At 38.7% G+C, this 17,259-nt stretch overlaps 1 protein-coding gene across 1 annotated transcript in view; it reads left to right on the top strand.

Moving 5' to 3' along the window:
• The window catches only part of ZNF277 (zinc finger protein 277), a 133,934-nt gene extending 120,551 nt beyond the window's left edge, over positions 1 to 13,383 (top strand). Inside the window, exons 8-12 of the mRNA XM_040260164.1 lie at positions 5,579 to 5,646; positions 7,662 to 7,758; positions 9,336 to 9,378; positions 10,806 to 10,980; positions 12,429 to 13,383. Of these exons, the coding sequence (XP_040116098.1) occupies positions 5,579 to 5,646; positions 7,662 to 7,758; positions 9,336 to 9,378; positions 10,806 to 10,980; positions 12,429 to 12,615 (570 nt within the window). The 3' untranslated portion in view covers positions 12,616 to 13,383. The remainder of the gene's footprint in view (positions 1 to 5,578; positions 5,647 to 7,661; positions 7,759 to 9,335; positions 9,379 to 10,805; positions 10,981 to 12,428) is intronic.
• Positions 13,384 to 17,259: the final 3,876 nt, after the last annotated feature.

The following is a 17,259-nucleotide window of genomic DNA, read 5'->3' as shown; positions in this document are numbered from 1 at the left end:
CTCCAGTATTCTTGCTTGGAGAATTCTATTGACAGAGGAGCCTGGGGGGCTATGTCCCATAGGGTCGCAAAGAGTAGGACACGACTGAAGCAACTTAGCACTCATGCACGGATGTGCCAGGTACTGTCTTAGGTATTTATATTAAGTCATTTACTCTTAACCACATCCCTGTGACACAGGTTTTGTCATTATCCTCTTTTATAGATTAGGTAGCTAGAGCATAGAGAAGTTGAGTAATTTTCCCAGGGTCACATATCTAAACCTTTCTATATCAGTTTCCTTCAATTTTTCCTCAGTTTTTACAATTGAAATAGTACCAATACCCACCTCTTATACTTTGGGTTGGTTTGGGGATTTGGTCAGTTAATGGTGATAACTTCTTAATGATCTACACACATACACACCCTTTGCGTATTATCTTTTATACCAAAGTAGAAGATGGCCCGTGGTCAAGGTAAAGCTGACTTTAATCAGTTCCTTAAGGGCTCTAACCCACAACCCTAGCCATCTTAGCTCTCTATGCTTTTCCATTGAGGCCGACAACAATAAAGTGTTTTGTTTCTGGATTTTTTGGTTTTGCTTGTTTTTTCCTTTTCTGACCACACTACACAGCTTATGGGATCTTATTCCCCCAACCAAAGATTGAACGCATATCCTCGGCAATGAAAGCTCGGAGTCCTAACCACTGAACTGCCAGAGAAGCCATAGGAAAGATGTGTTTTAAAAACCTTAAAAAGTGTTATGATGCCTTGTTGTTGTTGCTCAGTCACTCAGTTGTGTCCAACTTTTTGCGACCCCATGGACTGCAGCATGCCAGGCTTCCTGGTCCTTCACTATCTCCCAGAATTTGCTCAAACTCATGTCCATTGAGTTAGTGATGCCATCCAACCATCTCATCCTTTGTCATCCCCTTATCCTCCTTCCACCAATCTTTCCCAGCATCAGAGTCTTTTCCAGTGAGTCAGCTCTTCGCATCAGGTGGCCAAAGTATTGGAGTTTCAGCTTCAGCATCAGTCCTTCCAATGAATATTCAGGGTTGATTTCCTTTAGAATTGACTGGTTTGATCTCTTTGTTGTCCAAGGGACTCTCAAGGGTCTTCTCCAGCACCACAGTTTGAAAGCATTATTAATTCTTCAACACTCGGCCTTCTTTGTGGTCCAACTCGCACATCCATACATGACCACTAGAAAATCCATAACTTTGTATGGACCTTTGTTGGCAAAGTGATGTCTCTGCTTTTAAATTCACTGTCTAGGTTTGTCATAACTTGGAAATGATGTAAACTTATCTTTGGAAAGAACTGAAAAAGCTAATAACATCTCTAAAGATGTACCAGTGCCTTAAGCTAGAGAAGTGCTTATCAGAAGTATCAATCTTAACAGTGTTCTTGGAATATTATAAATCAAGGTATAAAAATATATATAGGCTAAATAGATTTTTTTAAACTGTTCCAAATATTAATAGTGTATAGTTAGAGAAAAATGAGGGCCAATGGTTTTTCATTTTAGTTTCTTTTAGACTTCATTAATGAAAAATATTTATTATCAAGACTAAACTATTCTAAAAGTTTAGTCAAGCAGTAAATACATTTTATTTCTTAAGGACTTTAAAGAGCATGTCAATTTTTTTATTGTTATTTTATAAATTTTTGGCTGCGCTACCCAGCTTGCAAGATCTTAGTTCCCCAACCAGGGATCAAACTCAGGCCCCCAGCAGTGGAAGTTCATAGTCCTAACCACTGGACCACCAGGGAGTTCTTGCTTTATTTTTTTTTAAGGATTAAAAAGAAGAAAAAAGAAAAACAGAAATGAGAGTCATTCATTGTTTATTCCTCTGAGGGAAAAAGCTGACATGAGTACGTGGATGTGGGCAAAAGAATTGTCATTTTAGTAGCTAGTGTCTGCACATCCATTTCTCGCATCCTCTTTCCTTCAGAAGAGATTTCATTGACTTCATAAATTCTATAAACGTTTGAGTGCTTTCTGGGTGCAAGATGCTGGTGGAACAGAAAGAAAAATATGGCAGAACAGCTACTACTTTCAAGGAACTTAGAGATTGGTGTGAGAACCAGCTGTGTAAGCACATCAATTTCAACACTTTGTAATGGTGTGTACAGAATTAATGTTTTGACCACTCCTGTAGTAGATCTGTGTGGTAATTGAGTCATGAACCCACGGAGTATCCCACTTCGGAACAGAATTTTCAGATCAGCAGTAACGGAAGCATCCAGGGTATTCCTGGAAAGATACACTCTGAGAGTCATAAAAGGTGTGAGATCAGTAAATGATGTCCTGATCCCTGGTCAGGACAAAGAGGCTGTTTGGGGTACCTTTTGGGCTCAGCAGATTGATAGATTCCATCTTCTTTCTTGGGAGAAATAATTTTCCTGTTTAATAACTCATATCAGTTTTTTAATACTGATAGACTTACAAATAAAATATATTAAAGGTCTTTTGCATAATCTAAATTATCTACTTAGAGTTTGTGCTTTGTTTTCTCACAAACAGAAGGGTTCAATGGATTGGGGATGGGGGGCAGTACAGCTGAGGGGACAAGGTCCCAGACAGTTTCACGTTCAAATACTCTTGCCTTAGAGGGCAGCAGACTGCTTGACATCATTTTCAAGGCTTCAGCTACATGTTCTGTAGGTGCTCATGGCTCAAGGCCTGAGTTTTACTAAAGGGAAGTATTTTTGCAGTGGTATTATCATTTTTTTATTTAAGTTTTTTTAGTTTTAAAATATACAAACCCATCTGTAACAAAAAATTGTTGTTGTTTAGTCACTGAGTCATGTCCAACTCTTTGTGACCCCATGGACTATAGCCCACCAGGCTTCTCTGTCCATGGGATTTCCCAGGCAAGAATACTAGAATAGATTGCCATTTCTTTCTCCAGGGGATCTTCCCAACCCAGGGATCAAACTCACATTTCCTGCATTGGCAGGCAGTCTTTACTGTTGAGCCACCAAAGAAGTTATTATTTAACTCTTAAACCTATTTTTCAGTTCTGTTATAATTCTCTCTACTGTAATTATTTACATTTAAAACACTATCTCTGTTTCTGATGGATTTTTTTGTGTGTAAGCACATGTAAGTTTGTGAGTTTTAGGGATAAAAAGGTGCTGGGTGAAAGGGACCTTTTTTCCCTACCCTCTCATTGATCATAAGCCATCTGATACAGAGGTTTGAGGAGGTGTTCTGAACATCTTTACTGACATGCCTTCCCAACTTTTTGTGTGTGTGTGTGTGTGTTCTTCTCTTTCCTGATATGATTCATTAGTAGGCACAGTGTCTTAATCAGAGACTAATTTTTTTTTCTCTTTGTGTCTTGTACTTATAATAAATCATACATTTAACTGTACCAAGGCAGAGCACTCTAGGAAAGTCTCAGCCACTGTCACATTCAAATCACTTGTTTCCTATTATACTAATGAACACAGAGTTCCATTTTGTTCTCAAGCGGTAAATGGTTAGTACTGTATTGCCTAGATAAATCCCTGTGTTGTGCTTAATACTGAAAAAGCTGTAAAGTAATGCTTTGACTTTGGAAGTTTGACAGTGAAAGATATTTTTCATCATTTTGGGCTCAAAACATTTATTGATAAGTAACATTTGCCTATATTGTTGAATGGTAATACCCCCAAATGACCCATCCTTTAGTAATATCTTGCAGCAGTGGCCTTGAGTCCGTGTCCACAGAGACCAGCCAATGCATAAAAGACTTAATTCATCACCAAAAATTCCATCTAATAAGAATCCTGTTGGCAATGGTGAGGCCATCCTTATTGTTCATAATGATGCTTAGACACTTCATGATGACTCTGGGAAGTCCAATATGGAGTCCAGATTAACTGTCTCTAATGACGTTACGGTAAATCTCTGTGTGTCTGAGTTTATGCATCGTTTAGCTGATAGATAATGACAGCTGCAAAACCTCTCATTAAGTTGATGAATGATAGATTTTCTCTAAATCATAATGGCTCTTGTAGTCCTTTGTTTTTAGTTAAATGAATACCTTCCTTAAGAAAATGTTTCTAACTGAGAGTAAATTCTGATAATGTTTTTCTAAATAAAGGAAATAAAACAGGAATATCTGTATTATATCAGGTGAGGTTGGACTTGACAGTTGCCATAGTTTAACTGCTTGGAAAAGTGCCCAGTAATCTTTCTCTGTATCCCTCTTTAATGCAGTGTCTGCTTTTGCATGGCACAGTGGGAAGATTGAGTAGAGAGAGAAGAAAGGCCAAGAGAAAGAAAGAAATGACTCAAGGGAGAAAAGAGACATGGTTGGGCCAAAAGAAAGCATTCCTGCTCATCACTGCATTAAGTTTTGCTGAAACTATGACTAAATTTGTCTGACATAGCCCTGCAAAGTGGAACTCCTCCACGAACTGTAAGAGATAAAAGGGATTTGAGTATATATATTTGAGTACCAACTATTACCTGGTACCATGTGATTTTTATACATTAACTATTTACTCAACATGCACAAAACTTTTGAAGTAAGATCTAAATTGGCATCACATTTCTTAGATGTTTTCAGTTACAATTCAACTCAAAACAATAATTTCTAGTACCCACTGTGTGCCCGACTCTGGAAATATAACAGTGAACAAAAGCCATGTCTTCAGAGACATTCTAGTGCAGAAGACAGAAAATAAGAAGACAGATCCACAAAATGATTTCAGGGTATGATCAGTGCTTTGAAGAAAAATAAAGCGTCCTAGCAGAATAAAAAGTAACTTGAAAGAGGGGTGTTTTAGACAATGTTCAGGAAAAGAAGTGGTAACATTCAGGATGACGGAACCATGTTAGGATATGTGAGGCGAACGATGCCAGCAAGTGTAGAAGTAGCCAGGTGGAAGTCGGCTTGCTGTGTTCAAGCAAGAACCAAAGAGTGGTCTGACCAGAGCCAGCTAAGCAAGAGAAAAAGTGCTGGAACACAGTGATAGAGAGAGAGCCTGGCAGACCATGGAGGCCTTATAAGCCATGGGAAGACCTCTGAATTTCGTTTTGAGTATGAGAAGCCCTGGGAGGGGTTAAACAAACAGTGAGGTACCCCGTAGAAAGTTCACTGTGGCTGCTGTCTGGGAAATAGACTTTTGGGAACCTCAGATAGAAACAGAGTCCAGCTAGGAGAGTCTCTCTCAAAAGATATTAGTGGTTTTTCTAAAAGATCCCCAAGAGATTCCTGTGTACATCCAGGGCTGAGAAATGCTAATTTACATTTAAGAGAAAAGAACTTGACTGAAAGGTTATCTCTGCTTCTCTAAAAAAGAAAAGCATATTAAAATGTTATTAAACATTGTTACATGCTTTTCAAATGTTTGATTTAGGATATATCTGAAATCCTAACCATTTAGGATATATCCTAAATCCTAAACTTTGAATTAGAATATATCATTTCTTACCCTGAAATAACAGCTTTACTATATTCTGCTTGTATTGTTTTAAAACCATTTGCGTTTAGGTACTATCTTGTTTTGTTTTGAGTTCAGTGTCTACTTTCTCTTTCCTCTCCCCTCTTCCCCCTTCACCTCCCCTCTTTATCTCTAATCCCTCTGTTCTTCCTTCAAAGGAACTTGGAAAATCGTGGGAAGAAGTTCAACTAGAAGATGATCGGGAGTTGCTAGAGCATCAGGAAGAGTAAGACTTATTATTGATGGTACTTAATCACAGTATTTTAAGAGAAGGAAAATAGTTCTTTATTTTGATTTTAAGCTACCATTCTGAAAAGATAGAATAAAAAGGAAGAGAACCCTTTCTGTAAGCCATGCGTCATTTCATGTAATATAGCCAAAACTTTCCTCATACCAGTCAGAATGGCCATTGTCAAAAAGTCTGCAAATAGTAAATGCTGAAGAAAGTGTGGAGAAAAGGGTACCCTACTACACTTTTGATGAGAATGTAAATTGGTGCAGCTACTATGGAGAACATTATGTAGGTTCCTTAAAAAACTAAAAGTAGAGCTAGCATATGATCCAGGAATCCCCCTCATGCACATATATCTGGAAAAGATGAAAACTCTAATTTGAAAATATACATGTACCCCGATGTTCATAGCGGCATTATTTATAGTAACCAAAAGATGGAAGAAACCTAAATGTCCATGGACAGATGAATGGATAAAGAACATATGGTGTACAAACAGTGGAATATTACTCAGTCATAAAAAAAAATGATGTAATGATATGCCATTTGCAACAACATAGATGAGCTGAGAGATTATTATACTAAATAAAGTAAGTCAGAGAAAAACAGATATCAGTTGATAAAACTTATATGTGGAATCTAACGGTATGACACAAATGAATTTATTTATATAATAAAAATAAACTAACAGACATAGAAAACAAATTTATGGTTACTAAAAGGGAAAGGGAGTGATAAATTTAGGAGTTTGCCATTAATAGATATATACTCCTATATATAAAATAAATAAACAACAAGGTTCTACTGTATAACATGGGAGATTTATAGACAATATCTTGTAATAGCCTTTAATGGAAAAGAATCTGATAAAAAATACCAGATTTTTTGTCAAATATTTTATTAAAGACCTATATGCTTATAAAATGATTTTATATATATACATATATAACTGAATATATACATATAACTGAATCACTTTGCTACATACCTGAAACTAACACAGCATTGTAAATCAACTATACTTTAATAAAATTAATGATAATACCAAAATAAGTTTTACATAATTAAAACAACTGTTATTCCAACTAAATATTGTTTTGCTACTACAGCTGATCGTTGAACACACAGGTAATATATAATTCAGAGAAAAATATACTCCAGAATTCTTTACTCGTTAGTCCATTGATCCCTAGACCTTAAACTGATATGATCTTTGAACTCTCCATGCTCCTTACTGTTGGAATAGAGAACATAAGAACTAAATTGAGGTTAACTTTGTTCTGTGTTCATCCCATTGATGACTAACTTAAAACATTCACAGCTTCTTTGCTTGAAATTATAAGCTCGAGAAGTATTCTTTTCAACCTAAAAGGATTCCCTGTTATTCATCTTCCTCTCACTCAAAGCTGTTCAGCCTTTTGTCTCTCCTGGGATTTTGCTTCTCCTGGTTTAGCAGTGACAAGAAGTTGACAGTATCTCAAAAAATAAATGCAAGGAAGGGAGAAAGTGGTAAAAAGGCCCTGTATGCTTTTTTATATCTGCCATCAAATTTAACACTTGCCCCATTTAAAATGATCAGTATTTCCCACGTGAAAGATAGAAGGTTGCCTTTTTAAAATACGCCATTTTTCATGCAGAAACACATCCTGGGCAGTGACTGCACCTCACAGCATGTGCACTTGGTGGTTGTAGTTAATGAGAGAGCATCCCATCTCCTGATATGTTTTCTCTGCAAATTAAAGCTAGTTGTCTCAGAAAGACACGGTGCTGATTTTGTAGTGAAATAGCTGCTCAGAAAGAGAGGCAAATATAAGAAAACAGAGCAGCACCTGTTTGCTATTTATATTAATTTCATGGTGCTACTTTGAATTTCAAAAATTGTATCAAAAAGTCAGTCTTTACAGAAATGCCAGATTTGAAAGAGACTGGCAGGGTTTCTTAGGGAACAGAAAGTAATACCAGGTAGTATACCTTGAAGCTCCATGTTTGCTGTTTTATTTTTAACACAGTGACTGGTCTGATTGGGAAGAACACCCTATGTCTGCTGTCTGCCTATTTTGTGAAAAGCAAGCAGAAACAATTGAGAAATTATGTGTCCACATGGAGGTGAGATACTTTGATTCATTTGACATTTGTTTTGTTGTTCTGACAGGGAGAAGTTGATGATTACTGCAACCTCATCGTCTTATACCTTTAGTCTCTTGATTATTTTCCCCTTCTTTAAAGTGCTGTAAGCAAAATGGGAGTCAGGGAGGGTCCATCAAAGAGAAGCAGAACTCGGGGCAGTTAAGTGGAGTTCACTGAACCTGGGCGAACTGTTAGCTTGGTATTTCACAGACCACTGATGCCATCCCACCTCTGAGATATTTACGAGATAGTTCTGCCTTGCCCTGTAGGATCTGCAACCGTGATTAACAATACCCGGGATGTGGACAGGTTCTGAGTCTTTTTCCCAGTGCTTTCGGTGCTGGTGAACAAGGACAGCAGGAAGAGAGAAAGTTGCCATTTACAGAGCCCTTGGGAGGGATGAGGGTGGGGAGCCATGGCGGTGGAGAGGGCACAGGGTGTGGTTTTACAGCTCCCTCAGTTACCAGGATTTGAAGAGAAGAAATATGAGGACATTTCCAGTTTGTGTTTTCTCTTCTGCATGTTATTCTTTTGTTATATTGGGAGTTGAGCATAATAGAAAAATATTACTGGATTATTCTGGTGTGCCCTCTCTCCCCTCCCCCAACTCAGCTCTGCAGCAGTGGAGCAGACTCTCCTGTTTGACCCAGCTTCATTCTCATTCATAAAAACTGTTCTTAGTTCAGTAAAACTAGGACCTGGAAGGTGTTCAAAAGGCTACGGGCATTTACTCAAGAGAAAGGAGAATCATCTTGTCTGAAGCAGGTTGTCACTAGTACGTGTGTATAGTTGCCAGTCTTAAATATCCTAATCTCTTTGAATTGAAAGGTGCCTTAGCCCTTCTATCCTGTGTAAGAATCCCCTTTGCAGGATCCTTGACTGGTGTCCTCAACCTCTGCTGAGTCACTTTCAGTGATAACATATCATGGAATTCTTAACTATCCTGCCTGTGGTGCTACACTGAATGCCTTCACAGAGAGTTAGATGGTCTTTATTCTCTGTAAGCTTGTAAGTTGAAGCATTTACCCAGATGGGCGATTGCAGGAATGGAACAGAATAAAAATAAGCCTGTGCATCGTAAAAGTCAAAAGACATGTAATTTGTGGGAAGATATGAGTGAGGAGAAACTTGCAGGTTTAAACACCATATTTGACAATATAAAAGGAAAAGCAGAATATTTAAAATTACCTATCTACTTGTGAAGCAAGGGACCTTTAGTCATAATTCTAGTCCAGACACATAGTATAGTAGGGCTGCATTTACCTAGAGACTGAGGACCCTTTTGTCAGACTGCAGAATGCATACAGAGTAAATGATAAAAACTGGAGAAACAAGCTGTGAACAACTAAAATGTTTTAACTGATTGACATGACTTGTTTGAACTGTGCCTTATAAAGCAGTTGGATGTAGATTTTGAAGACTTTGAAAACAGACGATGAACTGAGACTGAGTCCTTCAGTGTTCAGACTCCTGTGAATAAGCTGTCTGTTTATACTTTCATCCTGAAAGATTAAATAATTTATATGCTCACAGATACATTCGTTCCTTTTTTTTAGGATGCACATGAATTTGATCTCCTCAAAATAAAGTCAGAACTTGGTAAGTTTGATTCAGAAATTGTTTTCCGTGCTGCTGCTGTTTTTCATACACTGTCCCGTGAACGATGTCTGTGTCCTGCAGTTGTGATTGGAGAGCGTGCAAGTCAAAATGTGTCTCTCCACAGATGGTCTCAATTGGACTGCCTGAAACGGTGATTCACAGTCTGAACTATAATATTCAAATATGGTTTTGATTTATAGGGTTTTCTTCCTACATATATGATGTCAAATAAAACAGGGCTTTCCAGGTGGCACTAGTGGTAAGAACCTGCCTACCGGTGCAGGAGACGTGACAGACGTGAGTTCAATCCCTGGGTCGGGAAAAGCCCCTGGAGGAGGGCATACAGGTTAATGATTAATTTCTATCGTAAAGTGGAGGGGGCTAGTGGAAAAAAGCATGGATTTTGAAGTCAGACTGGAGTTCACAGTCCAGCTCCAGCACTTACTAGCTGTGTGACATTGGGCCTCAGCTCAGCAGAATGTCATAGAGAATGGATAATGTATGAAAGACACCTACTGCCCTGCTTGGTAGTGTAGCTTGAGTGTTTATAGATGTTATAGATGTACCCAAGTAGATCACTGTGATAGAAAAATTAGTGTCATGAAGACGTAAAGTACTGACTTGCTAATATATCCAAGACCATAAAAAGCTCACTGCCCACCCCTCAACTCACCGACTACTTTCCTAGACTCTTGAAAGTGTTGCTGCTGCTGCTGCTGCTGCTGCTACTGCTGCTGCTGCTGCTGCTAAGTCGCTTCAGTCATGTCCAACTCTGTGCGACCCCATAGATGGCAGCCCACTAGGCTACTCTGTCCCTGGGATTCTCCAGGCAAGAACACGGGAGTGGGTTGCCATTTCCTTCTCCAGTGCATGAAAGTGAAAAGTGAAAGTGAAGTCGCTCAGTCATATCCGACTCTTAGCGACCCCATGGACTGCAGCCGACCAGGTTCCTCCCTCCATGGGATTTTCCAGGCAAGAGTACTGGAGTGGGTTGCCATTGCCTTGCGTTACTTTACTTTACTGCTCTTATACACATTTGTATGTGTTGTGTATGTAATAGGTTAGTAGTCAAGAACATGGCTGTGGAGCCAACAGCATGGTGTCAAATCCTGGCTCTACCACTTACTGGCCTTGCAGCCTTGGACAGCTTCCTGATGTATAATGTGGATATAGTAACACCTATGTGCTGGGTATTGTGGAAATTAAACGTATTAATGCATGAAAAGTGATTAGAGCAGTGCCTGGTACATAAGCACTATATAAGTACTGGCTGTTATTATTTTATGTTTATTATTATGCTTTAAATCTGCACTGCCTCTTCAGGTTGGTTAATAAAGAGAAGTGGTTCTTTAAAAAAAAAAAAATTGCAACAGTGCAAAAACAGGTCTGACCAGTTGTCTGATGATTCTGTATACTGTCATTTCCAGGATTAAATTTCTATCAGCAAGTGAAATTGGTCAATTTCATTCGGAGGCAGATTCACCAATGTAGATGCTATGGCTGCCATGAGAAGTTCAGGTCCAAAGTGGACTTAAGGACTCATATGGAGGAAGCTAAACATACTTCACTGCTTCCTGAAAAACAGATATGGGATCAACCACAGTGAGTTCTGCTCAACCAGACATACATTTCTTTGCTCCTTCTCCATTATCTCATCCATTTATTTAATTCCTTTAAATTTAAATAAAAAATAAATGCAAGACTATTGTAAAAAGTAAAAATCTTCAAAAACCTTGGTTTTAAAATAATTTCCCTGTTACAAATATAATCAACTACTTCAAATTTTATGGTGTAGTGATATGGATAGCTATAGATAGATATAGAAATATAGATTTTAAGTTATATTTTAAGAAAGTATTTAAAAGCATCTTCTATATCCACTACACATCTATTGAATCATTTTTAATGGTTGCCAAATATTCCATTGTATGGATGTTACCCTAATTTGCTAGATGTTCAGGATTTTTATGTTTTGCTCTTCTAAATAGATGCATATGCCTGCATTTTTGCACACTTATGCAATTATTCCATTTAGATAAACTTCTAAACATAAAACTACTGTGTCATACAGTATACCACTACTAGGGTTTCTGATGCATGTTTTGTATCCTGGCGCTTTTAAAAATATCAAGCATTTGTTCTTCTAGTATGTACCTGTTGAGATGGTCTCAGACTCCCAGGTATCCTTTGCCAGTCTCACCTTCTGAGATGGTTCTCAAATCACTCTGGAAAATCTCAGTTGAGGGAACCTCTGGGAGGTTGTGGGGTTCCAGCTCCAGAGAGATTCCTCTATTCTCAGGGGATGTTACATCAGAGCCCCAAGGAGTCTAGGCAAAAAGCTCTAGTTTTTCCTCTTTAGAAAATTCCAGATTTATGAGAGGCAGAGTCAGCCCTGGACTAACCTGAGACCCAGTTCCTATAATTATTCTTATACAATTCGAAACCTTTATATTTCAGAACTAACTCTAGAGTGTGTCCAGAGAAGGAACCAGAGCAATAGACTTAAAATGCTATAGATGTTTTTATTTTTTTTAATTTATAATGAAGAAAATAGTGATGATTAGCTTGGCGGGGGGCGGGGGGGGGGACCCCACACGTGGAAACAGTTGTTTTTATTGGATATTTGAAGGAGTGTTGTGTGAAAGAGTAACTGTATTTGAACTTTGCTGTCCCTAGGGGAGAACTGAAACCTTTGAATAGAAATGAGAGGAATGTCGTTTTTAGCTTCGTACAAGGAGGTATTAAATTGATAGGTAGATCTTCCTGATAGTAGAGTAGGCTGCCTTTTAAGATAGTATCTTGTTATGTTAAATATCAAGCAAAGGCTGAAATGCCAGCTAACAAAGATACTAGTAAGACTGATGTCAGCCAATAAAGGTCAAAGTAAAATTAATTCAGAAGTTCTCTCCTTTACAGCCTTTGCAAAATGTAGTTGAAACTGTTGGCAGAGAAACCTAGCAAAATTATAGTAATGTGTACATTCAACTGCTGAGAAATCTTCTAGATAATCTATAGTTTTGGTTATTCAGTATATTTGTGGTTGTTTTCAGGTATTACTTTCCAACCTATGAAAATGACACTCTGCTGTGTACACTGTCTGACAGTGAAAGTGACCTGACAGCTCAGGAACAAAATGGAAGTATTGCCATCATTAGTGAAGATACATCTAAACTGCATGCTTTGAAACAAAGCAGTATTTTGAACCAGTTGCTACTACATGAGTCCTTGAAAAACTAGAAGAAACTGCCACAGAAGCAATGTTTCATGTTTTCTCCTATGAGACAGACACGAAAGAATACTTTAAAGTTGAATGTCAACAAAGGATTAGTCCTTGGTAAAATAAACTTTTAAAAAATGATTTTTTTCCAAAAGTAAAGTGGAAACTAAATAAAATGAAGGCTTTTTGTATTTGGGCTCTAAAGTTTTATTATATAATCATTGTAACTCATATTTATCTATAATAAGGAAGATATGTAAATCAAAAAGAAATGAAATGTTCAAATTATTTATACACCTGATTTCAACCAGTAGTTTCAGTTTCTTTCCCACAGACTTTCTTCATCCAACAAGTCACAAAATTTGACAGATGTGTACTTTCTCTACTACATTGGGTCAGCTGTAAATGTAGTGACCAGCAGAGGAGCCACAGAAGAGAGGAAAAATGGTCAAAGTCCTGGATAATACACACGTTGGACACTGTTTTGGAATAATCAAGATCTGACTATATTATTATTATTGCTTTCCACCTAGAGTTACTAAACTGAAACTCCTTAAAAATGGACTTCAAGACAACTTCACTTTCCCCTACAGTGTGTACATGGCTAACAGATAAGTATCATTTTTTTTATAAACATGACCACAATACCATTATAACATTTAAATAAAATTAACAATAACTTCTTAGTATCATACGTTTTCCATTGTCCCTAGTTGAAAAGTGTATTTAGTCTACTGCATCTGGTGCTGTCAGTCCGATGCACCATTATAAAGTTCACCATCAAACCATTTTAGTGTCCATTGGTATATATTATCTAGAATATTATTTTAGGGCTTGCAAAATGGTGATTCTCTAATTCTATCATTTCTTTACCAATGGGTTCTTTACAGCGTGGGTGCTCGAGAGCACTGGAGTCTGAAAGTTCTAGTTTTCTTTTTTAATTTATTTTTTAATTGAAAGAAAATTGCTTTACAATATTGTGTTGGTTTCTACCATAGAGCAACTTAAATCAGCCATAATTATACATATATGCCCTCTTGCGGGAGCCTCCCTCCCCTCCCCCCACCCTTCGAGTGCATCACAGAGCACCAAACTGATAGCAGCTTCCTACCAGCTCTGCATTTTACACATGATCAAGTATAATACGTCAGTGCTACTCTTTCCATTTTCCCACCCTCTCCTTCCCCCACTGTGTCTACAAATCCATTCTCTACATCTGTGTCTCCATTCTGAAGTTCTCATTTTCAGTTATTAATGCCAACTTATGTAGGCATTGCCCCAAGACTAATCTTGAAGTTGTATGGTATGACCTGTGCAGAATCTCAAGACTAATCTCCCGCCATGTGATCCAAAATTGACTAGAATTGTAAATTATATGAGCTCTGGCCAAGGCCCCGTGCAGGCACCCATAACAAGGCTTTTCATTGAAAATCAGCAAACAATAAATAGGAGCCCTTATTGAACGAAAAAACTATCTAAGTTAAAGACACAGGTTGTTTTAAATAAAACAAAAGTCAGGCTTCTCTGGTGGTCCAGTGGTTAAGAATTCTCCATGTAATGCAAGGGACACCAGTTCAATCCCTGGTCCCAGAAGATCCCACATGCAATGGAACAACTAAGCCCATGGGTCACAACTACTGAACCTGCACTCTAGAGCCTACAAATTGTATCTGCTGAGCCCACATCCTGCAGCTACTTAAGCAAGAGCGCCTAGAACCTGTGCTCTGAAACAAGAGAAGCCACTGCAGTGAGAAGCCCATGCACCACAATAAAGAAGAGCCCCCACTTGCCACAACTAGAGAAAGCCCGCGTGCAACAACAAAGACCCAGCACAGCCACAAAATTAATAAATAAATCTTTTTTAAAAAGAAAAAAGGTCAAGAAGGTAACTATCCTGTGCCTAGAAACTTGGGTCTCTAGAAACCAGATTTGTTCAAGAAATCAAGGAATGTCTGGAGTGTTCCTAGAATGTGCTTCAGTCTCAGGACAGGAACAATGACAGGATGAGAACAAATAAATGAAGGATAATTTGGCTTTAGAAGGAGAAACCATTTTTGGAGATAAAGTTGAGATCTTACAGAACAGATTCAATAGACATTAACGGAAAAGGGAAATTGAGGGACAGACCTTCAATGTCTGTCCTGTACTCGAAGGGACACTATACTGTACTTGAAGTTTCATTCATGTAAGAGGTTATTTCTTAAATTGGTAGATGTTTGGTGGGACCATCTGGAACATAAGGACAGAAATAATTAACTTAGTTCCAAGGAAATTGAATAAGAATATAGGCAAAGTCTCAGTGAACTGTACCAACTGTCACAGAGGGAGCACGGAGCACAGATATAGGCCACAACTGGGCAGAATGCTCTATTAGAGCTACACAGAGCATCCTTGGAAAGAACCCCTAGGGAACTGTGCCTTCAAGACTGGACAGTGGTGCCAAATGTACCTGAACGTCTGGACCATTTGAGAGGAGAACAGCAGTCCAATGCAAGTAACTATTCATGGATTATTAAAGGAATTTCCAGATGTCACTATAATTATACATGGCGTTAGTGCTGCCTGTGCCCACAGTGAGCACACCTGAGAAATTTTGAGAATTAAGACTCTAAATGAAGGCAACAAGAAAGGTGAAACATAGTAGGAGAGAGTGACCAGGACAATGATAAATACAACCCTGAATTGGCCATTAGCCCAGTCAAAAAATCCATGCTGAATATCTAACTCAGAAAAGTGAGAGTGCCCAAGGTTTTTTTAACAGTGATTGCCTTTGAGCAGACCAGAATCTAGTAACTTATCTCTCAGAACAGAAGACTCCATTAGACAAAATCTAGGTGAGAAAGTTAACACTGTCTGGACCAGAAAGGAGAGTTAAGTTTTCTAAAAAATAAAAGGGAAGCATCAGATCCAACAAATACTATTAGCCTATATGTGTTAGGGAAGGCAAGGGATCAACTTAAGAAATAAGTTGTACTGTGACAAACTCGGCTGTTCCTCCTAGAAAGGTGTAGTGAGGAAATCAAGCACTAGGGTATATCCACTATTGCTGGAAAAAGCAGAGCAGAGAGAAAGACTGCTGGAGGCCTGGACCAGTCAAAAGCAGGAGAAGTTCTGGGGTGCTGAGGAGGCTTGCCAGAGGTATGTGTCCTCACCCTGCTCTTAGTCTGGTAGTCCAGTTCCCTCTAGTATGTATTTATTTCTAGTCGTAGTACTTCCCTGGTAGCTCAGATGGTAAACAATCTACCTGCAATGAGGGAGACCTGGGTTTGATCCCTGTTAGATCCAAGTAAGATCTCCTGGAAAAGAGAATGGCAACCCACTCCAGTATGCTTACCTGGAGAATTCCGTGCACAGAGGAGCCTGGTGAGCTACAGAGTTGCAAAGAGCTGGACACAACTAAGCTATATGGACAAAGGAGCCTGGCAAGCTGCAGGGACACAGAGAGTCAGACACAACTAAGTGACTTTCACTTTGCTTTTCACTTCACAATAATAGTAATGTGTGGTTGGGTACATGGCTGCCTAGAATGAAGCCTGCATTTCTCAGCCTCTCTTGCAGTATAGAGTATAGGCGTCCTTATTCTATTGTATTTTGCTATATTAGACTTCTCTGATGCCTCAGACAGTAAAGTGTCTGCCTATGATGCAGGAGACCTGGGTTCGATCCCTTGGTTGGGAAGTCCTGGAGAAGGAAATAGCAATCCATTTCCTCCAGTACTCTTGCCTGGAGAATCCCATGGATGGAGGAGCCTGATGGGCTACAGTCCATGGGGTTGCAAAGAGTCAGACACGACTGAGCAACTTCACTTACTGCATTTATCAAATACTGCATTTTCTACAAATTGATGTTCATGGCAGTCCTGCATCAATCAAGTTTATCAGCTCCATTTGTCCAACAGCATTTGCTCACTTCATGTCTCTCCCATTTGGGTAATGCTCACAGTATTTCAAACTTTTTCATTATTATTACATTTGTTATGGTGATCTGTGATCATTGATCTTGGATGTTTCTGTTGTCATTGTTTTGAGATGCCATGAGCACACCAAAACAGCCCATCTCTCTCTCTCTTCAGGCCTCTCTATTCCCTGAAACACAATGTTGAACATAGGCCAATGAGTAGCCCTATAGTGGTCTCTAAGTGTTCAAGTAAGAGTCACATGTCTCTCACTTTAAATCAAAAACTAGAAATTATTAAGCTTAGTGAGGAAGGCACATTGGAAGGTGAAATAGAAAAGCTAGGCCTGCCAAACAGCCAAGTTGTGACCACAAAGGAAAAGTTCTTGAAGGAGATGAAAAGTGCTACCCCAGTGAACACATGCATGATAAGGCAAAACAGCCTTACTGCTGATACAGGGAACATTTTAATGGTCTAGATAGAAGATCAAACAAGCCACAATATTCCGTGAAGCTAAAGCCTGATCCACATCAAGGCCCTAACTCTCTTCAGTTCTCTGAAAACTTGAGAGAGGAGAGGAACGTGCAGATGAGAAGTTTGAAACTGCCAGAGGGTGGTTAATGAAGTTTAAAGAAAGAAGCCATCTTCATCACATCAAAGGGCAAGGTGAAGCAGCAAGTGCTGATGTAGAAGCTGCTGCAAGGTATCCAGAAGATCTAGCTAAGATAATTTACCAAGGTGACTATTCCAAACAACAGATTTGAGTGTA

Source organism: Oryx dammah, unplaced genomic scaffold (genome assembly GCF_014754425.2).
Source record: "Oryx dammah isolate SB20612 unplaced genomic scaffold, SCBI_Odam_1.1 HiC_scaffold_18, whole genome shotgun sequence".
Taxonomy (NCBI): Eukaryota; Metazoa; Chordata; class Mammalia; order Artiodactyla; family Bovidae; genus Oryx; species Oryx dammah.
The sequence above is the reverse complement of the archived record's forward strand: the minus strand, read 5'-3'. Positions and strand labels throughout refer to the sequence as shown.